The 23076-nt window shown below is 41.8% G+C and overlaps 1 protein-coding gene across 8 annotated transcripts in view; it reads left to right on the top strand.

The window, feature by feature from the left end:
* Positions 1-2996: 2996 nt before the first annotated feature.
* The window catches only part of CREM (cAMP responsive element modulator), an 89564-nt gene continuing 69484 nt past the window's right edge, over positions 2997-23076 (top strand). For 2 of the 8 annotated variants that reach the window (XM_075550283.1, XM_075550282.1), the window contains exon 1: positions 3007-3189. Coding sequence is in view for 4 of the 8 variants with exons in the window: in XM_075550276.1 (XP_075406391.1) it covers positions 21003-21046 (44 nt within the window). In the remaining 4 variants the exon portion in view is untranslated. Of the gene's footprint in view, positions 3190-20946; positions 21051-23076 lie in introns of all 8 variants that reach the window. The other 6 variants (XM_075550276.1, XM_075550277.1, XM_075550279.1 and 3 more) reach the window with 6 other exon arrangements.

Raw genomic sequence — 23076 nt, 5'->3', positions numbered from 1 at the left:
GATCCTTGTAATCAGTTCCCCATTTCCAACCCACTCACCCTCCACTCTCCCAGCATGGCCCCTCACACCCTTGGTCCTGAAGGTATCATCCACCCTGGATTCCCTGTGCCTCCAGCCCCCATTTAGAGCATGTCTTAATGAAGCGATGACAGTACTAGTATTCAGGGGCCTAAAGTTTGAAAGATAGTGTCTTTATGTACCTAGATCTCAGTTTATATATTAAATCCAACATGCTTTGTTCTTACTGTAGTTTGTTTTAGTTATTTTTGCTTTAGAAAGTGCACTTTTAATTTGGTATCCCTTTAAAGGAGGAATGTATCACTTTATTAAAGACTGTTAGGAATGAACAGAGGCAGAAAAATGTTTTGGGAAAGGAAAGGATCACAATTTCCTTTCAATTACTTGTACACATCTTTCCATTCAGCCAATGCTTGGTCATTTTTGACTATAATTAATTGCGTGATTTCTCAGGGTTTAATAATCCCATCTTTCATTGTCCTTCTACCGAACCCCTCTTTTTCCTTTTCTGGGCTAAAATGACCGTTATTGATTACTTAAAGGAAGTTTTCTGTGCCAGTCACACAAGCCACACACACACACAAACACCACACCACACATACCATCCCTACCATATACACACCACACTGTATACACAGAGAGGATTTGATTAACTTATTAATGTTCTTCATTAAGATATTAAACTTTAAAAAGTGAATGTTTTGTTGTTGAGAATATACACAATAAACATAAGAACAGTTTAGTGTGGAAGTCAACGTTTAAGAGGTGTGAACAGACATCTATGACCACACTGGATGGAGACCCTTTAAAATTATGTAGACGCAGAGGGGTAAGTGCTGGTTTGCATTACACCTATAGTAGTGCAGGCTGTCCAAAGCCTAGCCCTGAGTTCAGGATTTTCTCAAATTCCATGTCAACTCTAAAATATTACAAAACTGCTCTTTCTTGCCCCACCCACCCCCATTCATTTTCCTGTCAATGACTACAAGTCGTCCCTGACAGAACATTCCTGAGGATCCTTGGTGGGGCTTGAAATCCTTGTTAGGAATTTTGTTTTTCTGGAATGTAAACAATATTACTCTAGCTAGCCCAAGAGCCCTGCCCTTTCTAGGACGTACACCGGCATTAAGCTGGCTCCTTATTTTTAAGTTGAGGGTAAATTAAAAAGTATAGTTACTGGTGTTCCAGTTCATACGTGCACAGCTTTACTTCAAAGAAAATACTTTTCACAGTTAGCTGTGTCTGTGATCCCTGAGTGGTTGCCTGCAGACATGGTCCCTCTCCCTGTGAGATACACTTGTGTTAGGTCTCATTTTTGAAAATAAAATATCAACTGCCATGTAGCTGACTCTGACTTACAGTGATCCTACAAGACACGGTAGAACTGTCCCCATGAGTTTCTAAGGCTGTCTGAGTAGAAAATCTCTGCTGTCTGGTTTCGAACTGCTGACCCTACAGTTAACAGCCCAACAGTAACCACTACAGCACCAGGGCTCCCTTAAGTTACACTAGGGTGTTTTAAAAACAAACAAAAACCGAGGTAAATTTGAGTTCAGAGGTAATAAAAAAATTTTAACACAACTGAACTGCATATAGTCCCAAATCATTGACACTCTGTAAAAAAAAAAAGCTTTTAGGATTTCTGCCCCACATAAAACAACAGTTTGGTTGTTTTTTTTTGATGAATCATGTGTTCAGGGAAAGTTGGGGAAAACCTCAAAGATGAACCGCAAGAGAGAAGAGTGTCAACCTTGACAAATGAAGAAACTGTGGTTGAAGTGCAGAAACAGGTATGAGGTGATCATAGAGTGACCATTGATCTGATAGCTCCGGAAGCTGGGACTTCAGTTTGGCACTTTTCATGTTGAGTGAACATCTTGACTTTAGCAGGCTTTTGGCTTAATGGGTGCTTCAAAGCACTGTACACACCAGCAAGCTCGAGGAGCTGATCTTCCATCAACTTTTAAAGCACGATTGAAGCTATGATTTTATAGCACTACTTTCTGACGCACCCTCCCACTTATACTTGGTATCTACTTTGAATCGGAACAAAACTATAAAACGCACTGCCACCAAGCCAATTTTGGGTTATAGTGACAGGGTAGAACTGGCCCTTAGGGTTTCTGATACTTTCAAATCTTTCTGGAGTAGAAAGCCTCACCTGTCTCCAACAGCGGGTGGGTTTGAACCGCCAACCATATAGTTCACTACGTACCCCACTATGTTACCAGGGCTCCTCCGAAAACTGAACGGGCAGACTGTTTTACACTAGAAGTTCTTCTTTTACAGACCTTAACAGGAAACTCAAGATTTCCAGTAGATGAACTCTACTCTCCCTTGTAGGCATGCGTTTTCACTAGTCGGGCAAACACGTCATTCTTCTCTGGAGAAGTTAAATTTGTGCCAAGGTCACGGGGCAGCAGCAGCAGGTTCCGAACAAGGGCGTCCACTGAGAGCTCGTGGAGGGGCCTGTGTCTCGCAGGGGACCCCGCAGACATAAGGGGTTTCTTGGCATGCCCGACCGGGCCGAGGCGGTGGCGACCGCAACTGAAGTCCGCCCTGGTCAGGGCCCGCAGGATGTGCCTCCGGGCCAATGCAGAACCGTGTCGCCGGCGGACCTGCGCTTGGGGAGCTCACTGCAAAAGGGAGCCCACAGGGAAAGACCCGGACGGACGGAAGCCGTTAGCCTAGCCTGTAGTTCATTGGCACTCCGGAAGTACACGCGGCCGGGGACGTTTCCGGCTTCCAGCCCCGCCCCTTAGACCCCGCCCCCAGGCCGGGCTTCCCCCACCGCCCCGCCCCCGAGGAGCCCCGCCCCCTTGCCCGCACACCCATTCCATTTCATTGTTGGATTGTCAGCGGCGCCATCCCGCTGGCGGCCGGCAGGGGGCGGAGTCAGAGCGTGGCGTTTTCGGGCGGGCGTTCCCCGGCCGGGGCGTCGCGCAGTGGGGGAGGGGTTGGCTGGGCGCGAGGACGCGGTTCCGTCGCCTGGCGCGCTGCACTTCGTCCCTGCTCGGCGGAGAGGCCGCGGCTGCCGCATCAGAGCTGACGTGGGGCCTACGTGGGGCCGGCGCCGGCGCCGCTCCTGAGCGGCGGGTCCGGCTCGGCGTCTCCACCTCCTCGCGTCCGTAATCAGTGACGAGGTCCGCTACGTAAACCTCATCGCGGCGGGTAAGTTGCGCGTCTGCCCCCGGACCTAGCGACCTGGGAGCCGGCGACTCCGGACGAGGAGGCGGAGGAAGGAGGCGGAGCGGAGCCGGAGGCGGCCGGCCCGGAGGGGGTCGGGGCTTCTGCGGGCGGGAGGGGCGAGCGACCCCGGCGGGAGCGGGCCGTGGGGCTTCCCGGGCGGCGGCCGGTGGGCCGACTCCGGAGCGGACGCGGGACCGGCTTCGGGGACCTCGGGCTGGCGCTCCGGCGGGCCGCCGACCGCGGGTGCCGGGCCTGCAGGACGACCGGCGAGAGCGCCGCGGCCTCCGGACGTGCCTCGTCTCCAGCTCGGCGCCGGCGGCCCTCGGGGCTCCCCGCTCCGACCGCGGGGCTCCCCGCTCCGACCGCGGCGCCCCGGGCTCAGGAAGCGGAGCCCCTCGCCCTCCCCGGGGCCCACCTTGCCCGCTTCCGCGGCCTCTTTCGGAAACGCCCGGCGCGCCGGACCTTGTCGCTCGCGTCCGCCTAACCTTGACGCGCTGGCTAGCTGGTTTTGCCTTCATTTCCATCAAGGAACTGTGTTAAGCGTGAGAAGGGGCCTGCCTGTTTTCTCAAAGCCTCTGGAACTTGGTAGAAGTTGTAAAAATCCTCCATGGAAAAGCTTGGATGAAATGGGGTCCTCACTCTCTAAAGAGACAAGGAAGGACGTTGGTTGTACTCACCACAACCGGCGATTTGCAGCACCGTTGTCCCCGTGTTATGTTCCCGGTTTAAACATAAATTAACGCCGCGCGTCTCTTCTCGGAAACCTGAGGAGCGGGGACATGGCGGGTTGTGTTATTTTAGTGCCGGGACGCCGCAGATAGATGAGATAACCCTTTTAGAATAGTTTCTGGAGAAGGAACAAATCCAGGGCAGCGAATCGAAACCACGGTTGATTTTAGCCCTCAGCTGTGATATTTTGCTATTTTACTGCCACGCAGCAAGGGTGCCTCAAACCTGCTTTGTGAGGAATCAACTTATTGCACGTAGTTCTTCATTTTAGGATTCCACGCATTTCGGGTCCCTACGTTTGAAGTCACTGATAAAGTGGCTATCAGTTAGCAACTCAATCTTCAGAAGTTTTAACTTAATTTGACAATTAGCGTTATTCGCGGTGACTTTACAGTTTTTCCCTTTTCTGCTTAATTTGTTGGGCCGACAGAGTTCATTCAACCACCGTCCTTTATATATAAAATGCTAGATGCAAGGTTATAAGAGGTCAGGTGTGAAAATTGTGTTAGCATGCATTAATAATTCATGTTCCTGTCTTGCAGTTATTGAAGGCCAACACATGCAGAAATCCTGAAATATTCGCATAATTTAAAACAAATTCAGATGCTTATTTCTAATGATGAACTTTATTTTTTTAATTATTACTTTGGCTGTTGACCTTAATGTATTTGCTAATGTTTGATAGTGCTAAATTGGGTGTCTATAGTAAGTTGAGTGAATAACTTTAGGTAGTAATTGAGTGTTGGTTTATTTCCTGAAGTCACTATTGTTTTGTTCTTGGTACAACAATTTTCCCCTAGATGCTCTCGCTGACAGGCTTTTCCTCTTTAAGTTGTAGTCTTTAAATCTTTGAATTTAAAGTGACATGAAGGCGTAGTTTTCCGAAAAGCTAGCCAATTGAAAGCAATATGCTTGACCAGTAAATGCTTAATGTTTTAAAAAACCGATGTTTAAGGAACTACCTCTTGCTTCAGGCACCACATGAAGAAGACATTTTAGATGGTTTTGATCCTGGATTAGTAAACACAGAAAGCACTGTCATATTAAGTGTTGATAACTACACAAATACTTTTGGTGAATCTGTAAATAGATTGGTGTCAATGCTTTCCTAGTGACTTAGAATTTGGCATGGAATCATTTTTGTGAGTGAAGTTGTAACTACACTGATATTTTGTCTTCATATTTTTTGTAAGAGTATATGAATAAATTTTTATTTACTGTATAAACACAGAGAAGCTTTTTAGTCTTTTTTGGTTTTGCCTGGTGCTTCTAGTACATTAACCAAGTACAGGCTCCATAGGTACTAGCCTGCACCCTCGTGCCCCACTGAGGTGAGTCATTGCATATAACATGTGAAAGCTAGCACCTCCCACTAGCCTCTTATGGTCATTTCAAGAAATATAGGGGACAATATTAGATTATTAATATACATAAACATCTTGATGAAATATTTACCAGTATAAACATTACTGATTTTAACCGTGGCCTACTTTTTACACTCTACATGTAAATATTGGGCCAGAATTGAGCCAGTGTGAAGTGAATGAACAATTTGAAAGCTCTCAACTACCCTGCGCCATTTAGATAGATGTCTTAAAATAAAAATGAACAATGCAAACACAGCAGTTGAACCATTGGTATTTTGATAGGCCGTCAACACGTGTTGCTATAAGGAAATAAGCCTGAAATGTATTTGAATTTTTATAAGTTTCTGATTCTTAGAATTAGAAGTTCATGTATAAGTCAACTTGGAAAAGAAGACTTAACCACACATAGAATGCAGTTTAGATATTACCAGTACAGGAACTTTAAAGTTGCGGCTTCATCATGGAAAATGTAGGTCATGGCTTACATGTAGGCAGACCGTATACATTTTAAGTAATTAAGTTAATAATTTAAGAAACTAGAAAATCCATTTGAAATGCTTTTTTACTTGTGGGAGGGATACCATAAAATAGCCTCAGACCGGCTGTTCCTAAAAACAAAGACTTCCACCCACAGGTTTTCATTTGCTTTTATGTGCTTCTCTGTCCAGAAGAGTGAAAACAGATAGTTGAAGAGGAAGAGTGAGGATAACATTGAGGGACATTTATCGTGACATCACTTATGCAGACCTCATAAGGCTTCTTGGTGTTCAGTTAGAACAAAATTTAAAAACTGAAAACTATTTTACACATCTCATGGCTGACCTCAGCAGTGTTCGGAAATTTCTGGTTTGGTATTTGTGAAACAAATCATCTAAATAGAGGAAAAGTATAGAGCAGGCAGTTACTATGTGGGAATTTTGCTTAAAAGACTACTTAAAGACCCTCCTATTTATGAGGAAGAATGAATGGCCAAGCTTACTAGCAACTCTCACTCACATGCAGGCTCTTTGCAGAGAGGCTCCGCAGGCGGCACTGTTGATGGTGAGCTGCTAAGCCAGGGGCTCAAACCTAAGGAGTGAATCTGCAGAAGACAGGCTGGTGAACTTTCTGTAAACATCACAGAGGAGAAAATCCTGGGGAGCAGTTGTACTCTAGAACAAGGGAGTCAGGGCCCAGCTCCAGGGCAAATGGCGCTGGTCAAAGTTTTCCACTACTGGGAAGCAGCAGCTTACCAGCTTTCTAAACTAGTACAACCAAGCAAATGAAATGTCAAAAGTAAATCCTCTGAACTTTCAGAGAAGCTTTTAAGACCCAGAAACGATTATACTCTTGAGAGTTTAGAAAAATAAAAAGTATTTTAAATTATTTAAGTGAATTTTTACCTTAACTCAAAGTCTCGTTCAATTTTATTCATACTCTTTAAAAACCAAACTCACTGCCACCCAGTCAATTTCGACTCAGTGCCCCTGTAGGGCAGGGTAGAGCTGCCCTGTGGGTTTCTAAGACTGTACTTCTGGGGAGTAGAAAGCCTCATTCTTTCTCCCTTGGAGTGGCTGGTGGTTTTGAACTACTGACCTCGGTGGTTAGCTATCCAATACATAACCGCTGTGCTACCAACACTAATGAAGGGCCTCAATATTTTTTTGTTTACTTACAAGTTTCTACACTTAGATACCATTTTTGTTCAAATATACCCTGATAGAACAAATATAACCAATCCACTGCCATCGAGTCAATTCAGATGCATAGCAACCTTATAAAGGAAGAATAGCGCTGCTCTTGGGGTTTCTGAGACTAAATCATGGAAGTTGCCTCTTAGCCCCATGGAAGTGGTTGGCTGTGGTGGGTGTGAACCCAAAGCTTACCCCATCGAGCCAGTCTAGGTAAGTATAATTGCGTTCATTTGTTTCTCTGAACTTGAGCTAATTCTAGTGTCTTACCTACCCTTTCTTGGATTTACTAAAAATCAAGTACACTTGTACTTTGCATGTGGATGAAATGTTTTGAAATGTATTTAAAGAGCAGTCAGGAAGCATGCTCTTGTAAAGAAAAACATTTTAAACAAGTAAATCCCTCAAATGATTGCAAAATTTGTTTTCCTTCATCAGTTTAGGGGGTGATGTTTGGAGGGGTGAATACAGGCTGTGATACTTAAATTTCATTTCATCTTTAGCAACTAGTTCTATTCATTGACAAAAATAGTCAAAGGGAGGCTAGCAGGTGGCAAAATACTTGAAAAAGGGATTTTTGAATAGTTACCATATATACTCAAGTAGAAACCAACCCAAATATCAGCCGCTGCACCTAATTTTACCACAAAAAGTGCTTTAAAAATGTGCTGAAAAACTCAGCTTATATTCAAGTGTGTAGGTAATCATTTAGTGGGTTAGTGACTCTTACCTATATCAGGGACCCCAGATGATTCCATTGGAGTAGTAACCTTAAACCTTATATGTCTTATTTGAATTAAAAACATTTTCAAAATGTGTGAAACATTTATTTACAAGGACTGTGGATATGCAACAATATGAAGATTGTTCTTTGAAAGTTTCACAAAGTCTACAAAGGATTTAAAAGTGGTTTGTTTGTTGTCTTGCTACCACTATTACTTTTGTTTCTCCTGAACTCTTTCACATAAAATGCATGATGACAGTTAGGCTTATTCTGCCAATTGCAAGGATATGGGCATTTCACTAGTTCTCCCTCTCCACAACTAATGGAAAATAACCAGTTTGATAGTCTTTCTTGGTCTTTCACACATTACTTGTTCCTGCCACTTAAATTAGGGTGGACCTATGAAGATTTCCCATTTTCCTAGCGAATTACATTCTTGCTTCATCTCAGAATGGAACCAAATCAACCAGTTCTCTTCTGCCTTCACTTTTCTTCCTGCATCTCCATAAAGATTGAAACTGCCGACTAGTCTGCATTCTGTATCTGCAGCCATTTATGTAGTAACTGACACAGGGAGAGCTTTAGGTTGCTTCAAATCCCGTTTTTGTTGGTTTCGCTAGTTAATATCTGTTGGGCTTACTCTCACTGGTGGAATGAAAGGGGAGAAAAAAACAAGTATTTGAAAATACCTTGTGAAATATGGTTCCTTTTTACAAGTTTCTGATTTCACCAAAGGCACAGCACATCAGTGCTTTTTTCATTGTGCGTGTGGTTGTTGTCAAGCGCCACTGAGACAGTCCAACAAAAGGAAACACTTCTCCGCCCTGTGCCATCCTGACCGCTGTGGTGAGATTCAAGCCCATTGTTAGAGCCACTGGGCCAGTCCATCTCATTTGGGTGTCTTCCACTGACACTCTATCAACCAGATGTTGTTTTATGTGAGAGGAAGTCTCGTCATCCTCTTTTAAGAAACATTCTTCCCGTACTTTTAAGACATTTGTTGGTGTGTGAACAGTTACTCTGTGTATCCCATCTTTTTTCTTTTAAAGCCATTTGATTTATGATTCAGAAAAGCATCATTTGTTTTTGACTCTCTGCTTGTGCCTACAACATTTAAAAAATAATTTTCTGCTTCTCATTGCTGAAAGTGGAGCCCTGGTTGCATAGTGGTTACACATCAGGCTGCTAACTGCAAGATCAGTGGTTCAAAACCACCAGCTGCTCTGTAGGAGAAAGATGAGACTTGCTACTCCCATAAAGAGTTACAATCCCAGAAGCCCATTGGGGCAGTTCTACCCTGTTCTATAGGGTCACTGTGTGTCAGCATTGACTCAGCGGCAATGAGTTTAATAAGGAAACCATGCGTGATCCCGCTCTGGATGCATGTAGCACACATGGAACTACCATAGGCTCTGCTGACATTTTTGTCCTGAGCAATCCAGAGAACTTTAGGTCTCAGGCATGGGCCCCTGGGCACACACTACATGGTGCTTTACCAACTTTCTTCATATAAAGGTAAACAATTCTAGTACTGGGGGTTTGGAATAGCCTAGTTTTGTTAGCGGCTGTATTAAAGCATAACTTATGACAGTGGGTCAGATGCTGAACCACTTTGAAAGGTTCTGCACTGTCCCAGGAAGAAGGTGCTTAGCAGTTCAGAGGTCAAGTCCTTTCTATCTTCATTTGATTCTTGTTCAATATTTTGCTCATCAAATCTTCCAATAGTACAACCTGAGGTGTGAATTTTCTTTCATCTTGAGAAGTGATGAGTGCATTTACCTTCCTTTTTGCCTTTCCAGCTCCAGGTTTCATTGTACTACTTTGTCTTCTTAGACTGCCCTGTGAAGTTGGCTATTCAGCTTTCGTCATTTCCCCCATTCACTTTAATGACTCCACGTGCAAGAGCAAGCTTGAGTCTCTTCTGAGAACTGCGTTGGTTTTTCTTGCCAGTCTTTTTTTGTATGACATTTTGCTTTCTTCTGGGATGATGTTCATGATGTCATCCCACTAATCATCTGGTCTTGAGTGGTCGATGTGTCAAATCAGTTCTTGAGGTGGTCTCTAAATTCAGGTGGGATGCACGCAAGGTCATGAACTTGTTTTAATTTTCTTCAGTTTCAACTTGAACTTACGTATGAACAATTGATGATCTTTTCCAGTCACCCCTGGCCCTATTTTATTTGAACTTCTAGATCTTCGCTTCCCTCTGTTGTATTCCATTAGATTGCTGTGTACTCCATCTGGTAAAGTCCCTGTCATGTATAGTCCATATGTATAGTTGCCGTTTATGTTGTTGAAAACAGATATTTGAGCTGAAGAAGTCACTGGCCTTGTGAAATTTACCACCTGACCTCATTTCTTGGCTATCACCGAGACCATATCTTCCATCTATTGTTTCTTCCTTTGCATTTCCAAATTTCCAATCTCAGTAATTATCAATACATTGTGATTGCATGATTGATTAAATTCATGCTAAAGAAGTTGGTCAAAACCCCCTCAAACACTCTGCCATTGTGCTAAATTTGACTCTTAGTTACGCTGTAGGACAGGGTACAACTGCCCTTATGGATTTCTGAGACTTTTGACTCTTTCTAGGTAAGTCTTTAACTTTCTCCTTAGGAGTCACTGGGTGGTTTCAAACTACTGTTCTTGCAGTTAGCAGACCAACGTGTAACCTCTATGCCACCAGGGTTCCTGTGAAGAAGTTGGCATAATCCTTATATTTCTTCATCATTGGCTTAAGTTTGTGGTATATAACAAGTTCTTATGTGTGTATAGATATTATCCTATGACAGACAAGATGGTAATTCAAAATCTGGACATGTATTCTTTTTTGATGATGAAGTGTCAGGTGAAGCCAACCCCTAACACATCATTACGGGTTTGGTAGGCGCAATTGCACAGCAGTAATAAGTAAAGATCATAGTAAGGTTATAGAGAGCATGAGAGATCGAAGAGAAGTACTGAAATAAATGGAGTCACACACAATTCATGGTAGCATGCTCACCTCAGCCCCGCTTGGTGGTCCACGTGGAGGGAGAGAATCTTTAATGCTAGCCCAGGCTTTTATATTTTCTGGGAACATGCAAGCCCCCTAATTAGAGGTGAGGACATGCATCACAGGAAGGAGCTGTGCTATAGGTAATACAGTAAAGAGAGGGGTGGTCTAGGGAAATACACGCAATAGAAAGAGGAGGGATTGGGAGTATACATATGACAAGATGGGCGGATCCTAGAATTAGGATGGCAGCCTAACCTTGGTCATCCTTGGATGGATGACAAGATGGGCGGATCCTAGAATTAGGATGGCAGCCTAACCTTGGTCATCCTTGGATGGATTTGACCTCTCTGGTGTCTCCTACAAGGAAACAGACAACTGCTATCCTTATCAGAAGGGAGTGGACACTACTTTTCGTGGGATAAACAGTGGTGTCTGCTTGCTCTAGAAGGCTGATAGCTCTTAGGGAGAATGACCCCTGATCTACTCCTGATGACCTCCAAGTGTATAGTCATTCGCAAGCAGCTAAGTTTGGCATCTATTTGGGGGAGACAGCTTGGGAGAAATCCTTCTGTTTCCCACAATGAAGCAGTGCCATTCTTCTTCAATTTGTCATTTCCTGAATAGTATTCCATGTAGTAGTGTGACTGAAAATGCCCAGTACCAGTTCATTTTAGTTCTCGAATACCCAGGAGATCGATCTTTATATATTCCATTTAATTTTTGACGACTTCTAATTTTCCTAGACACATATTTTGTTCATGTGTTCCACATTCGATTATTTTTTTCAAATTTGATTATTAGTGGATACTTGCACAAAATAAGAATATTTTTATTTGGGCCCTGTAGGTGGGCCCTGTCTGCAGAAAAAGTCCCTGAAATCTTCGCTCCTTCCACATCATTAAAGTTCACTCTCCTTTGAGGTGGCAGCTCTTTCCTCCTTGTATTTTGAGGGCCTTCCAACCGGAGAGGCTCATCTTCCACCACTGGAGCTGACAAAGTCTGTGGCCACTTAAACTTTTCAGTGACTGATTCAGAAGTGGACAGCCTGGTCTTTCTTTGTAGTCTCTTACTCTGTAAGCTCTCATCAAACCTGTTTACCTTGGGTAACCCTGCTGGTCCTTGAAATCTTGGGGGTGTGACTTCCAGCTTCAAGCAGCACACTAACCACTACAGCGGGACAAATTGACAGGCAAGTGGTGGCTTCATTGTGTATTGCTAGACAGTTTTGTTTAGTTGTTCAAAAGTGGTAAGACTTCATTTACACTGAATGAATAGCTTGCACTTCATCCAGATGTACATTACTTGTTAACCCGGTTGACGTGCTTAAGCCCCGGTTAGCTCTGGGACTCTAATGTGGCTGTTAGTCTGCCTTCTTCTTTCCCCCACCGCTTGTTGTTGGTTTTTTGTTTTGTTTTGCATTCTTCCTCCTAATTTCTCAAATATTTTTGTGATTTTTATTCGTGAATCTCAAACGCATTATAAAAATTAAGCCAATGGAGAACGAGAGCAGCCTTGTTATCTACTTGTCCTTAAATCTTACATGTTCTGTACCTATCCTTCATTTCCTTTAGCTTTGTTCGTCTTTATTAATGAGGAAAACAATCTCTAGGTTAATAAAAAGAATATTTGTATCTTCTTTGTCTGGATGTCAGTGCTATGACTGAAAGAAGGACAAGGGAAGTGTATGGTTAGTGTGCCTCTTGTTTTATGGCTTCTGATTTGACTGCGAACAGGGACGAGGGAGCGGAGCTGTTCGTGCTCAGTGTTAACTGCATCTCTTCTCCTGATTTTATCTAATCACATCCAGGGTAGATGGAAGGTGTGTGTTTTAGTGTCCATATTCAAGGTTAGATGGAGGGTTTTGGTTTTTTTTCAAGGTTAGGTTGAGAAGAGTTTATTTTAAGAACCTATTTCTCATGATGAAGCTTCTTAACCCCTTTATGTGCTGTGGACCCCTTTGGATGTCTGGTGAAGTCCTTAGGCCCTTCTTCAGCAAAATGTTTTCAGAATGCTCCAGAGTATAAATACATTTGCCCAAGAAGCCAACTGTGTTGATGCTTATTGCTGTGTTGGCTTTTGTGTTTGTGTGTGAGTGTGTGTGTGTGTGTGTGTGTATGCGTGTGTATGCCTGTTATATTCTCTTGTGAAAACCATCTCTGTAATGGGTTGAAATGTTCAGTTCTGAAAGTGGAACCAAGAACCTCGATTGTTTCACAAGTTGCCTTCTCAAGAACTTTACAGTTTTGTAATACTTCCTTAGTCTTGAACAGTTATTTCCAACAGTAATACCGTAATATCCGGTCCAATTACAAGCTATGTTTTAGGCAAACTAATGCTGTTTTTCAAAACTCTTTCCAAAATATTCAAGTAGCTCTTCCTAGGAAGAGCTCTCTTTACAAAAGCATGCCTCTTGTCAACATGCTCTCTCTAACAACATTCCCCAATGGCCACAGAGGGATGGCTGACCTAGTGGGTATGGTGATCACTGTAAACTAACTTACAGCCAGAGAAGCAAGCTGGCAGGAGCAGAGCGCTCGGCCTCGCTAAAGTGGAACTGCTCTGGGCAGTAGCTACACTGTTTTACTGAGGAATCGAGAACACTAGCCAACACAGCAACTGATTGGTTAGGCTAGCGTTTTATTTCTGGTAAAATTGCCCAAGAAGTTTATTTTTTAAGTCTTTCTAATTTTTGCCAGAGAGTTATATTAAAGTATTAATGTAATGAATTAGTGCAGACTTGATGCTCAGTTTTCTAAGTGTAAACAATCTTTCTCTAATTAGTGTATTTTAATTTAAAACTTGCTTAGAGGGCCATATATTATGGAATACTTAAAACCAATTAAATTAATTGAAGTTTTTATGTCACAGGGTGAACAGACCAACACTGGGTTAGTGTCAGTTGTATGCCAGTGTTATTTCTCTAATCAAATCAAAAATAAAAAGTTTTCATATGATGTTAAGTGGCTTTTCAAGTACATGACATAATAGTTGTTGGACTCGTTTGTCTCTCTCAGTGTGTATGCCCCGGCGGTGCGGTGGGTACTAGCTGCGCTGCGGTCAGCACTTGGAAACCACCAGCCACTCGGAGGGAGAAAGGTGGTACTTTCTTCTCCTGTAGAGAATCGGAAAATCCCACGAGGGCAGTTCTCCCGTGTCCTCTAGGGTTGCCATATGTGGGAATCGATGCAGTGGCATTGAGCTTGATTATTTGCTGTCATGAACAGAATCGATGGGGTTTTAAAGTGGCTACTGTAGAGCAGCGGGAGTGCACGGGACATTATTTAGTGATCCTTGTAGTTTCAGGCCCATGGAAACGAGCCTAAAAATGACCACCTCAGACTACACAGTAAATCAGGATAACTCAGGAGTATGTTTTTTTGCAAAATGGAAGCATTTTATATGGCATTAGACCCAGTATACAAACCTAATCAGGACATTTGAACTCTTAACCATTGAAGTGTTTGGGAAAGGGTAGAAGGATTGTGATGGTGGTAGATTCTACCCTCATTTACCAAGTTAAAATGTGTTTTGAGAAGTGAAAACCAGATTTGAGATCCACTCAATAGTATAGCAAGCAGTGGGCTTTTCAGCATATGCATAGTTTATAATGAACAGGGGCTTCCTGCTTTACAAATCCATACAAGGTCATGTTAGACCTGGACATTTTATAGAATAGGAAGGAGACACATACCTTAAAATTATAATGCTTTTATTTTGGGGGGGGGGGGAATCTGTTACCAAGTACCTGATTTACTGTACAGAGCCTTGGATATTTTTTCCTGAAGACAAGACAAATCTTTGTTGCTAGGTGCTATTGAGTGAGTTCTGACCCATAGCAACTCTGTACAAGAGAATGAAACACTGCCTGGTCCTGCACTCTCCTCAAAATTGTCCCTGTGCTTGAGCCATTGCTGCCGCCGCAGTGTCCGTCTTTCTCTTTGAGGGCCTTCCTCTCTTTCACCGCCCCTCCACCTTACTGAGCATGATGTCTTCTCCAGGGGCAGGTCTCTCCTGACAACATGTTCAAAATACGTAAGATGATGTCTCTCCATCCTCGCCTCTAGCTGTACATCTTCTAAGACAGATTGGTTTTACTTTTAGCATTCCATGGTCCTCTCAATATTCTTCTCCAGCACCTCCATTCAAGTCCATCACTTCTTCTTTGGTCTTACCCAGTGTCTTAACTTTCACATTTATATGAGGCAGTTAAACGTACCATAGCTTGCGTCAAGAGCACTTAGTCCTCAGACTAGCATCCTTGTTTTTCAATACTCGAGAGTTTTTGTGCAGCAGATTTGTCTAATGTAGCACGTCCTTGATCTCTCAAGGGCTGCTTCTGTGAGCACTGATTATGGATTCCGGCAAGACAACAGTCTGTGACTACTTCCATATCTTCTCCATTTACCCCAATGTCTCTATTGGGCCAGCTGTGAGCACTTTAGTCTTCTTGATTGTGACTTGGAACCCGACCGAAGCTGCATCCTCCATCTCTCTCAGCAAGCGCCTCAAGCCCCCAGTTTAGCAAGCACAGTCATCTGGGTATCTTAGGAATCATTGGCGAACTTTAACTAAGGAAATTGCATGTTTGTATTTTCATTTTCTGTAGAGTTTTTTGACCTAGTTGCCTTGAGGGCTGACATGAGCTTTGAGTGAGGTGAAGAAATAATCCTGAGAGACCAAATGAGAAGCTTTTATGGGTTTAATCATGTCAGGAAATGATCAAGGTCTGAAGTGAAACAGCGACAGTGAAGATGGAGGGAATGCAGCCAATTCAGGAGATACGTGGGCAGAATTAATAGTCTGAGTTAGCATGCACCTTGCTTCTGTGCAAAGCACAATTAGACATTTCGTGTTCATGGCTTCATTTTCTTCATGTAAGATTGGTGGTACACTTCCGTTGGACAATCAGGAAAGGATACTTAGAGAAATTATGGTCCAAGCTTACACCAAGAAGTGATAGTCCTCAAATTTACACCAGGTCAACCTCTAGAGCCAGAGTTCATTATATTGCACCACGAGGCCACATGGTCACTTCAGGAATTGGGACAGTGGAAGTGTGCAGTGATCAGAAAGGACTCTCAGATCATGTGCCCATCTCAGTGGTGGTGTCAATCACTGAGATACATGCAAGGGAAGAAGAGAGTTGCAGAGTAAGAGAGCTGAGTTATGTTTTAAGCATTTGGAGTTTGAGGATCTATAAGCCAAACATTAAAGAGACATGTAATAATAGGTACTGGCAATGTTATTTGTGACTTGTCGAATAAGCATGAACTAGCCAAGGGAGAACATGTGGAGGACAAGTTTTGATAGTAGAAGCCTGTGGAAAATACACTAACTTTTAAAAGTGGCCTCAAGAAACTGAGAATGAGGGACCAGATCATTTGAAGCATAAAAAGTTCAAGGAGAAATGAACTTTAGAGAAAACTGAGAAATGCTGTAGAAATGTTAGGGACAATGAAAAAACTTAAACTCAACTGCCATTGTGTGAATTCTGACTCAGCAGCCCTGTGGAATAGAGTAGACGTGCCCCTGTGGGCTTGTTTCCCAGACTGCTCAAGGGAGGAAAAAGCCACATCTTTCCCCCACAGAGCAGCTGGTGTTTTTGAACTGCTGACTTTGTGGTTGAAGCTCAACATGTAACCTACTACTACTGCCAACAGGGCTCTTGACACGCATCCTTTGAATTTGGCAAGTAGGTCGTCACTGGCGAGTACAGAGACGGTAGTTGGAATGAAATCTCTGAAAATCCAGAATCAAGGTCATATTTATCTTTCTGGTAAGAAGCTAATCTTCATTCTCTTTTGACCAATGTAGATTCCTGTGACTGGTGGCCAGAAGCTGGTGTTTTCTTCAGTGCTGACTGCCTCTGGGAAAAGGAAATGGGTGGTGGCCCTGGATTTCACTGACTGCTATTTTCTGTCTTTTGAATTTTGAGCCATGAGAATGTATGACTTGATAATAACAACACAAACTAACTAAAGAGAAACTCTTTCGAAAGGAAATATCAAACTTAGCAGGTCATTCTTGGTTCTTCCATGGTGTGTGATGATCATTATTATTCACGTAATGTCATTATTGGTCGGCATGTGTGCCTTCCTCATTAGGTTGCAAACTCCTGGTGTGGCAGGGACATTTTTTTAATCTGTGTCCTCAGTACCTTATATCAGGGCCTGACATAACAGCTGATGATTATGGTCTAATAAATGAATTATCTCCTGGCTTTAAAGGAAGGTGCCCCTGTAAAACGCTAGCATAGTACAAAACAGAACAAGTCTAAATCAAATGAATGGCATCCTCCTTGCCTTTTGTTTGCGTGTCCCCCTAAAACCCAAACAACTGTCGTTGAATCAATTTCAACCCACAGTACCTTATAGGATGGGGTAAAACAGCCCTAGTTGGTTTCCAAGACTACCTCTTTACAGGAGTAGAAAGCCTCATCTTTTTCCCAAGGAGGGGGTTGTACTTTCAAACCTCTGATTATATACCGTATATACTGGAGTATAAGCTGACCCGAATATCAGCCGAGGGACCTCAAAAACCTGCATTAAAAATGTGCTGAAACACCAGCCTATGTGACAAAAAGATGTAGAAGGGACCAGGTATCATCCATGAAAGAACGAAAAATCATATCAGTGAGTGCCCACCTTCCCGATATGATCACTGGAAGACAAATGTATGCATAAGCAAATGTGGTGAAGAAAGCTGATGGTGCCCAGCTATCAAAAGATAGCATCTGGGGTCTTAAAGGCTTGAAGGTAAACAAGCAGCCATCTAGCTCAGAAGCAACAAAGCCCACATGGAAGAAGCACATCAGCCTGTGTGACTACAAGCTGTCGAAGGGATCAGGTATCAGGTATCAAAGACAAAGAGATCATATCATTGTAAATGAGGGTGAGTGCAGAGTGGAGACACAAAGCCCATCTGTAGGCAACTGGACACCCCCTTACTTAAGGGTTGTGGGGAGGAGATGAACCAGGCAGGGTGCAGGGTAGCAATGATGAAACATACAACTTTCTTCTTGTTCTTAAATGCTTCCTGCCCCCAACTCTCATGATCCCAATTCTACGTTACAAATCCACGTAAACCAGAGGATGTACACTGGTACGGAAAGGAACTGGAAACACAGGGAATCCAGTACAGATTACCTCTTCAGGACGAGTGGTGAGAGTGGCCATACCTGGAGGGTGGAAGGAAGGTGAGGTAGAAAGGGGAAACCGATTACAAGGATCTACATATAACCTCCTTCCTCCCTGGGAGATGGACAACAGAAAAGTGGGTGAAGGGTGACGTTGGATAGTGTAAGATATGACAAAATAATAATTTATAAATTATCAAGGGTTCATGAGGGAGAAGGGAGAAAGGAGGGAGAGGAGGAAATGGGGAGCTGATGCCAGGGGCTTAGGTGGAGAGCAGATGTTTTGAGAGTGATGAGGGCAATGAATGTACACATATGCCTGACACAATGGATGTATATATATATATGGATTGTGATAAGAATTGTAAGAGCCCCCAATAAAATAATTTTTTAATGGAAAAACTCAGCTTATACTCAAGTATATACTGTAGTTAGCAGCTCAAGGAATAATCTTATGCCCCCAGGACTCCTCTTTGTTTGAATAGGCTGGTTCAGATGCCACATATCTGTTGTCCTTAGGCATCAGGCCAAGGTGTGGCAGCAATAACCATTACTTCAGTGCTTTCACCATGCTGCCAAACCTGTCGGTGTTGTGCACTTCAGTTCAGAATTGGCATGACATTTAGAGAGCAACCACCCCTTAGAGGGGAGCCCAGAAAGCCACACCCCAAACCAAACACCTACCGCCATTGAGTTGATTCTCTCATTGCATCACTCTGTATTGTTAATATACTTATCCATCCATATATACATATAAGTATGCATGTATGCTTATATCTCATACATATCATTTTTTCAACTATCATTTTAATTAAGCTAAGTAAAACTTTCAAAACAGAAAAACATATATCAACCTACCTTAGGTGTGTCTTAATATATTCGTGCCACAGCTACCCTGTCCGATGTCTCCCTTCACCCATTTTTCTGTTGTTCGTCCCTCAGGGAGGAGGTTACATATAGATCCTTGTAATCGGTTCCCCCTTTCCAATCCACCCTCGAAGAAATTATTCTTGCATTGAGGGAGTACTTGAGTGGAGGCCCAGTGTCCTTCTGCTGACTTAATACTAAACCTATAAATACATGCACATAGATCTATTTCCCCATCCTCATACACATTTTCATATGGACATGTCTTTATTTAGACCTCTGTAAATGTCCTTTGCCTCCTAGCTCTTTCCTCTATTTCCTTTGACTTTCCTCTTGTCCCACTCTCATGCTCAGTCTTCATTTGAGTTTCAGTAATTCCTCTTGCTTACATTACCTTTGATCATGCCCTACCAGGCCTCCTCTTCCCTCCTCACCACCCATTTGGATCACTTGTTGTTCCCTTGTCCCTGGGTTTGTTAACACCACTTCCTGTCCCCCCCCCCCCCCCCCCGCCGGAACTGTCAGTCCCATTGTTTTCTCTTCCAGATTGTTCATCTAGCCTATCTTATTTAGACAGACCTGCAGAGATAATAACATACACAAAAACAAGACAGAGCAAAACCAAGCAACAATATACAACAAACCAATGACAAAAAAACCCAAAACAAAACACAAGAAACAGAGCCTTGCTGGTGCAGTGGTTCTGCATTGGACTGCGATCCAAAACACAAGAAAGAAAAGCTTGTAGTTATTTCAAGGACTGTTTGTTGCTCATTAGGAGTGTTTTCCAGTCCAGTCTGTTGGGGCACCATGCCCTAGCCCCAAAGTCCACCTTCAGCATTTCCTAGGGACCTCGCCACTTGCTGTTCTGTTGCACCTCCTTAATGTTTTGCCTCAGTGTGGCAGGATCAGATCGGGCACAATTCCCACACTGCATCTCCGGTGGTGTCCCCTGTAGGGCTATGGGTCAGTGAGGGACGTCATGTCTCATAGGCCGGCCATGTGGACCTCTCTGTGGACTGGCTACTCTAATCAGGACCATCGTCCTCAAGGCCTGGTGGGCCAGGATGTGCTCCACTGTCTCCTCCTCCCCCTTCATCTGTTCCCGCGTGCTCTGATTAGATATGTCCCTCTCCCAGAGCTGCAGATTCAATGCCGTCCTTTGAAATAAATTCTTCTGGGGGAAGGGGCAGGTGTCCACATAGGAGTTGGGATTGTCCCCTCATTTTTTAACCCTAAAATAAGGACCCTTATACATATTTTTGTCCTTTTGAGGAGACTGGCTTTATTTTATTCAGCATGCAAAATGTGTACTTATTTTAAGATAATCAATTTAAGAAAACAGTTTAAGAATCCAGACATACTGAGCCTGTTGAAATGGGAGAAATCCCCATATCTTACACTCTGGGAATCTTCAAAACTATAAACTGAAATTATCTCCTGAAGTCATATTTAAACTAAACAACTGTTTAGCTGAATTAGGGGGAAAATGCTTACTGTGAGCATTGTTCTTTCAAAGCATTACCAAATTGTCAGTTATTACTGACATCTAGTAACAGCGCCTATGATTACTCCTCATCCATGTGAAAGTTAGATGAGGTGTTTGGGGCTAGGTAGTCTCTGTCAGTGGTCATGAAACTAATGGGTGGAGCTGGGGAGAATGGTGACACGTGAGCAGTGGAACCAGGGACGCTCAGTTGCACACACAGAAACTGAAAGAGTGTTCTCTATTTTTTCACCAAAATTAAAGTGGAAAGAAAAATAGAGTTGAGTAGAGCAGCATTTTTAGTGGACCGTGACTGCTGTCACAGAACGTGTTCAATGAACTTCAGTGCTTTTTGTTTGGAGCTAATATTCTTGGACGAAACTCAAGGGAAAGGGAAATGCAAATCAGTTGAAATTTTTGTTGAAATGTAAGGAAATGACAAATTTGCTTTGTTTCTTGTGGGATTGAGACTGTTTTAAGATTGAGCCAATACCAATAGCGGCACTGAGTGATGGTTTCGCAAACATTCTTTTTGTCAGTGAAATACAATCTGAAATCAATCATTATTTACTTTTTGGAATAAAGTTGGTAAAGAAATAATATAAAGACTTAATCTCAGTGGGTCCCCACCCCCTCTTTTTCTTTTTAGTTGTATAGAAATTAGAGTATACTTCCTGGCATAGTTTTGAGAGGTTTTATTTTTTTTAAAAGAGTAATAGAGTGTATGATCTCCCAATTCAACATTATAATTTCACTACAGGATAAATTAAGAAGAAAACGAGGAGGAGGAAAGCATTGATTACAAATGTCTTAATAATGAGCAAATGTGGCAGGAAAAAATATATTAAGACACACCTAAGGTAGGTGGATATATGTTTTTCTATTTTGAAATTTCTACTTAGCTTAAAGTTAAAAAGATAGTTGAAATAATGGTGTGTGTATGTATATATGGATACATGCATACTTACACATATATGTGCTTAAATGTGTATGTGTAAATATAATACTACTAATATACACCAAGTGACTCAAATTTGGTTAACAACCATCTTCTACCATGGTAGGCGCCATAGATACAATGAGTGACATGCTAAGGGAGCAGGTGATATGCATATATAAACGCCCAAACCCACTGCTCTCCAGTCAATTCTGACTCAGCCACTTGATAATGCATTTCCAGGGCTGTAGATCTTTATGGGCGCAAACAGCCTAACCTTTCTGCCAAGGAGCAGCTGGTGGGTTTGAGCGACTATTGAGGTTAACAACCTAAAGCCTAACCCATAAAAGCATATGAAAAGGAAAAAGAGAGCATACGGACAATTCTGTAGAATATTAGAGTTAGAGAAGTGCCCAGAGCGTCAGTCCTCTTCCTTTGTCACTAAGCTATACTGGAGCTTCTTTGTAAAACAGTAATCTTTTGCAGAATTATCCAAGTAGATTTTTTTTACTTTTCCCTTTGTTCTTTTCCGAGACATTTTGTTTCATTGATTGAATTGAGTTTTAAGAAAACAATTTTTTTCTCTGGTATTATAAAGCAACATTAAAGCACACTAGACACACATTTTTCCTTTTATGTTGGGTACCAGTTTTAGAGGGAGTGAAAAAATTTTGTAGAGGCAGTACATTTAGTCAGTACTGTAGTTTTATCTTTGCAAATTGTACACAAATAAGATTTGAGGATTTTATTTGATAGTTAATTGACTTTTCATTTTTTGCTTTTTTTAGCAAAATTTCTTATACCCTTTTTCCTAATATTGTATCCTTTAAAAACACTTTCCTGAGAGCACGTGATAGAATTCCTTTAAGACGTTTCTTTTTCCTCTTGTTTTCCCTTCTGGTTCTATACCTACCTCTTCCTAATACATATAACCACATATCTGTGATTAATCTGTGGTTAATTGTCTCATTATTATACTGATTAATAGTCTCAGTATTACTATAATTATCAATATAATTTTAATGACTACTCTATATTTGCATTTGTTTCTTAAAATATGTTACGGTAATATACTTTGTTTCATTCTTGTACTGTACCCGAATAGCACAAACCTCTTTTTCTTGACTAAGTTGTCCACTTTTTTGTACTGCACTGTACAAACAAATACTGTAATGTTAATTATTTGAAAGAGTTACTGTTGAAGGATGTATGTGTTCCACTATAATCCTAGAAAATAACCGTATAAGTAAACACATACACATTTGTTTGAATTCCTGCAAGGAAATTCATCCTAGTAATTATTATAAATCATGTTACTGGAGAGAGCCTAAATTTTTTAAAACTATGGTTATATTAGCATGTTACTTAATTGAATCCCAATTAGTCAGACTTATCTTGAATAACATTTGCTTTTGTAACAAAAGGAAAAAATGTATTAAGTAATATGTAGAAACTTTGAGAAGACATATGTAAACATTATACAAAAAGAATGTGGCCACTAATGGTTGTTTATGCATTTTAATACGCTTATCTTAGCAAATTCTTACATTTGTTAATATATTCTTTAGGCTTGTGGAACCAAATGTTTCTCAATATTTTGTCAGTTCTTATTGATAATGGACTTTTGTATGTGTGTGTATTCTAAATAATTTTTTATATAAAAATTGTTTGTCTTTATCTTTAAATATTCTGTAATTTATCATTGCCAATTAGTCCTTATCCTTCTGATATAAATTGTTTTAAGATTCAAATGCTCCATGATTAATTTGGAAATTAATTTTATTATTTTGATGTGTCTGTGTTGATATTTGGCCAATATACAAAATGAGGTTTTATGAGAAGAATTTTATGATACATATCTTCAATCTTAATAGGATTAGCTATAAGATATATAGGAAACAATGCATGATTGAAATACATATTTTCTGTATATTTTATAAATAAAATCTGTAG

This window comes from Tenrec ecaudatus, chromosome 5 (genome assembly GCF_050624435.1).
Source record: "Tenrec ecaudatus isolate mTenEca1 chromosome 5, mTenEca1.hap1, whole genome shotgun sequence".
Classification (NCBI taxonomy): Eukaryota; Metazoa; Chordata; class Mammalia; order Afrosoricida; family Tenrecidae; genus Tenrec; species Tenrec ecaudatus.
Note: the sequence above shows the minus strand (reverse complement) of the source record. Positions and strands in the feature narration are given on the sequence as shown.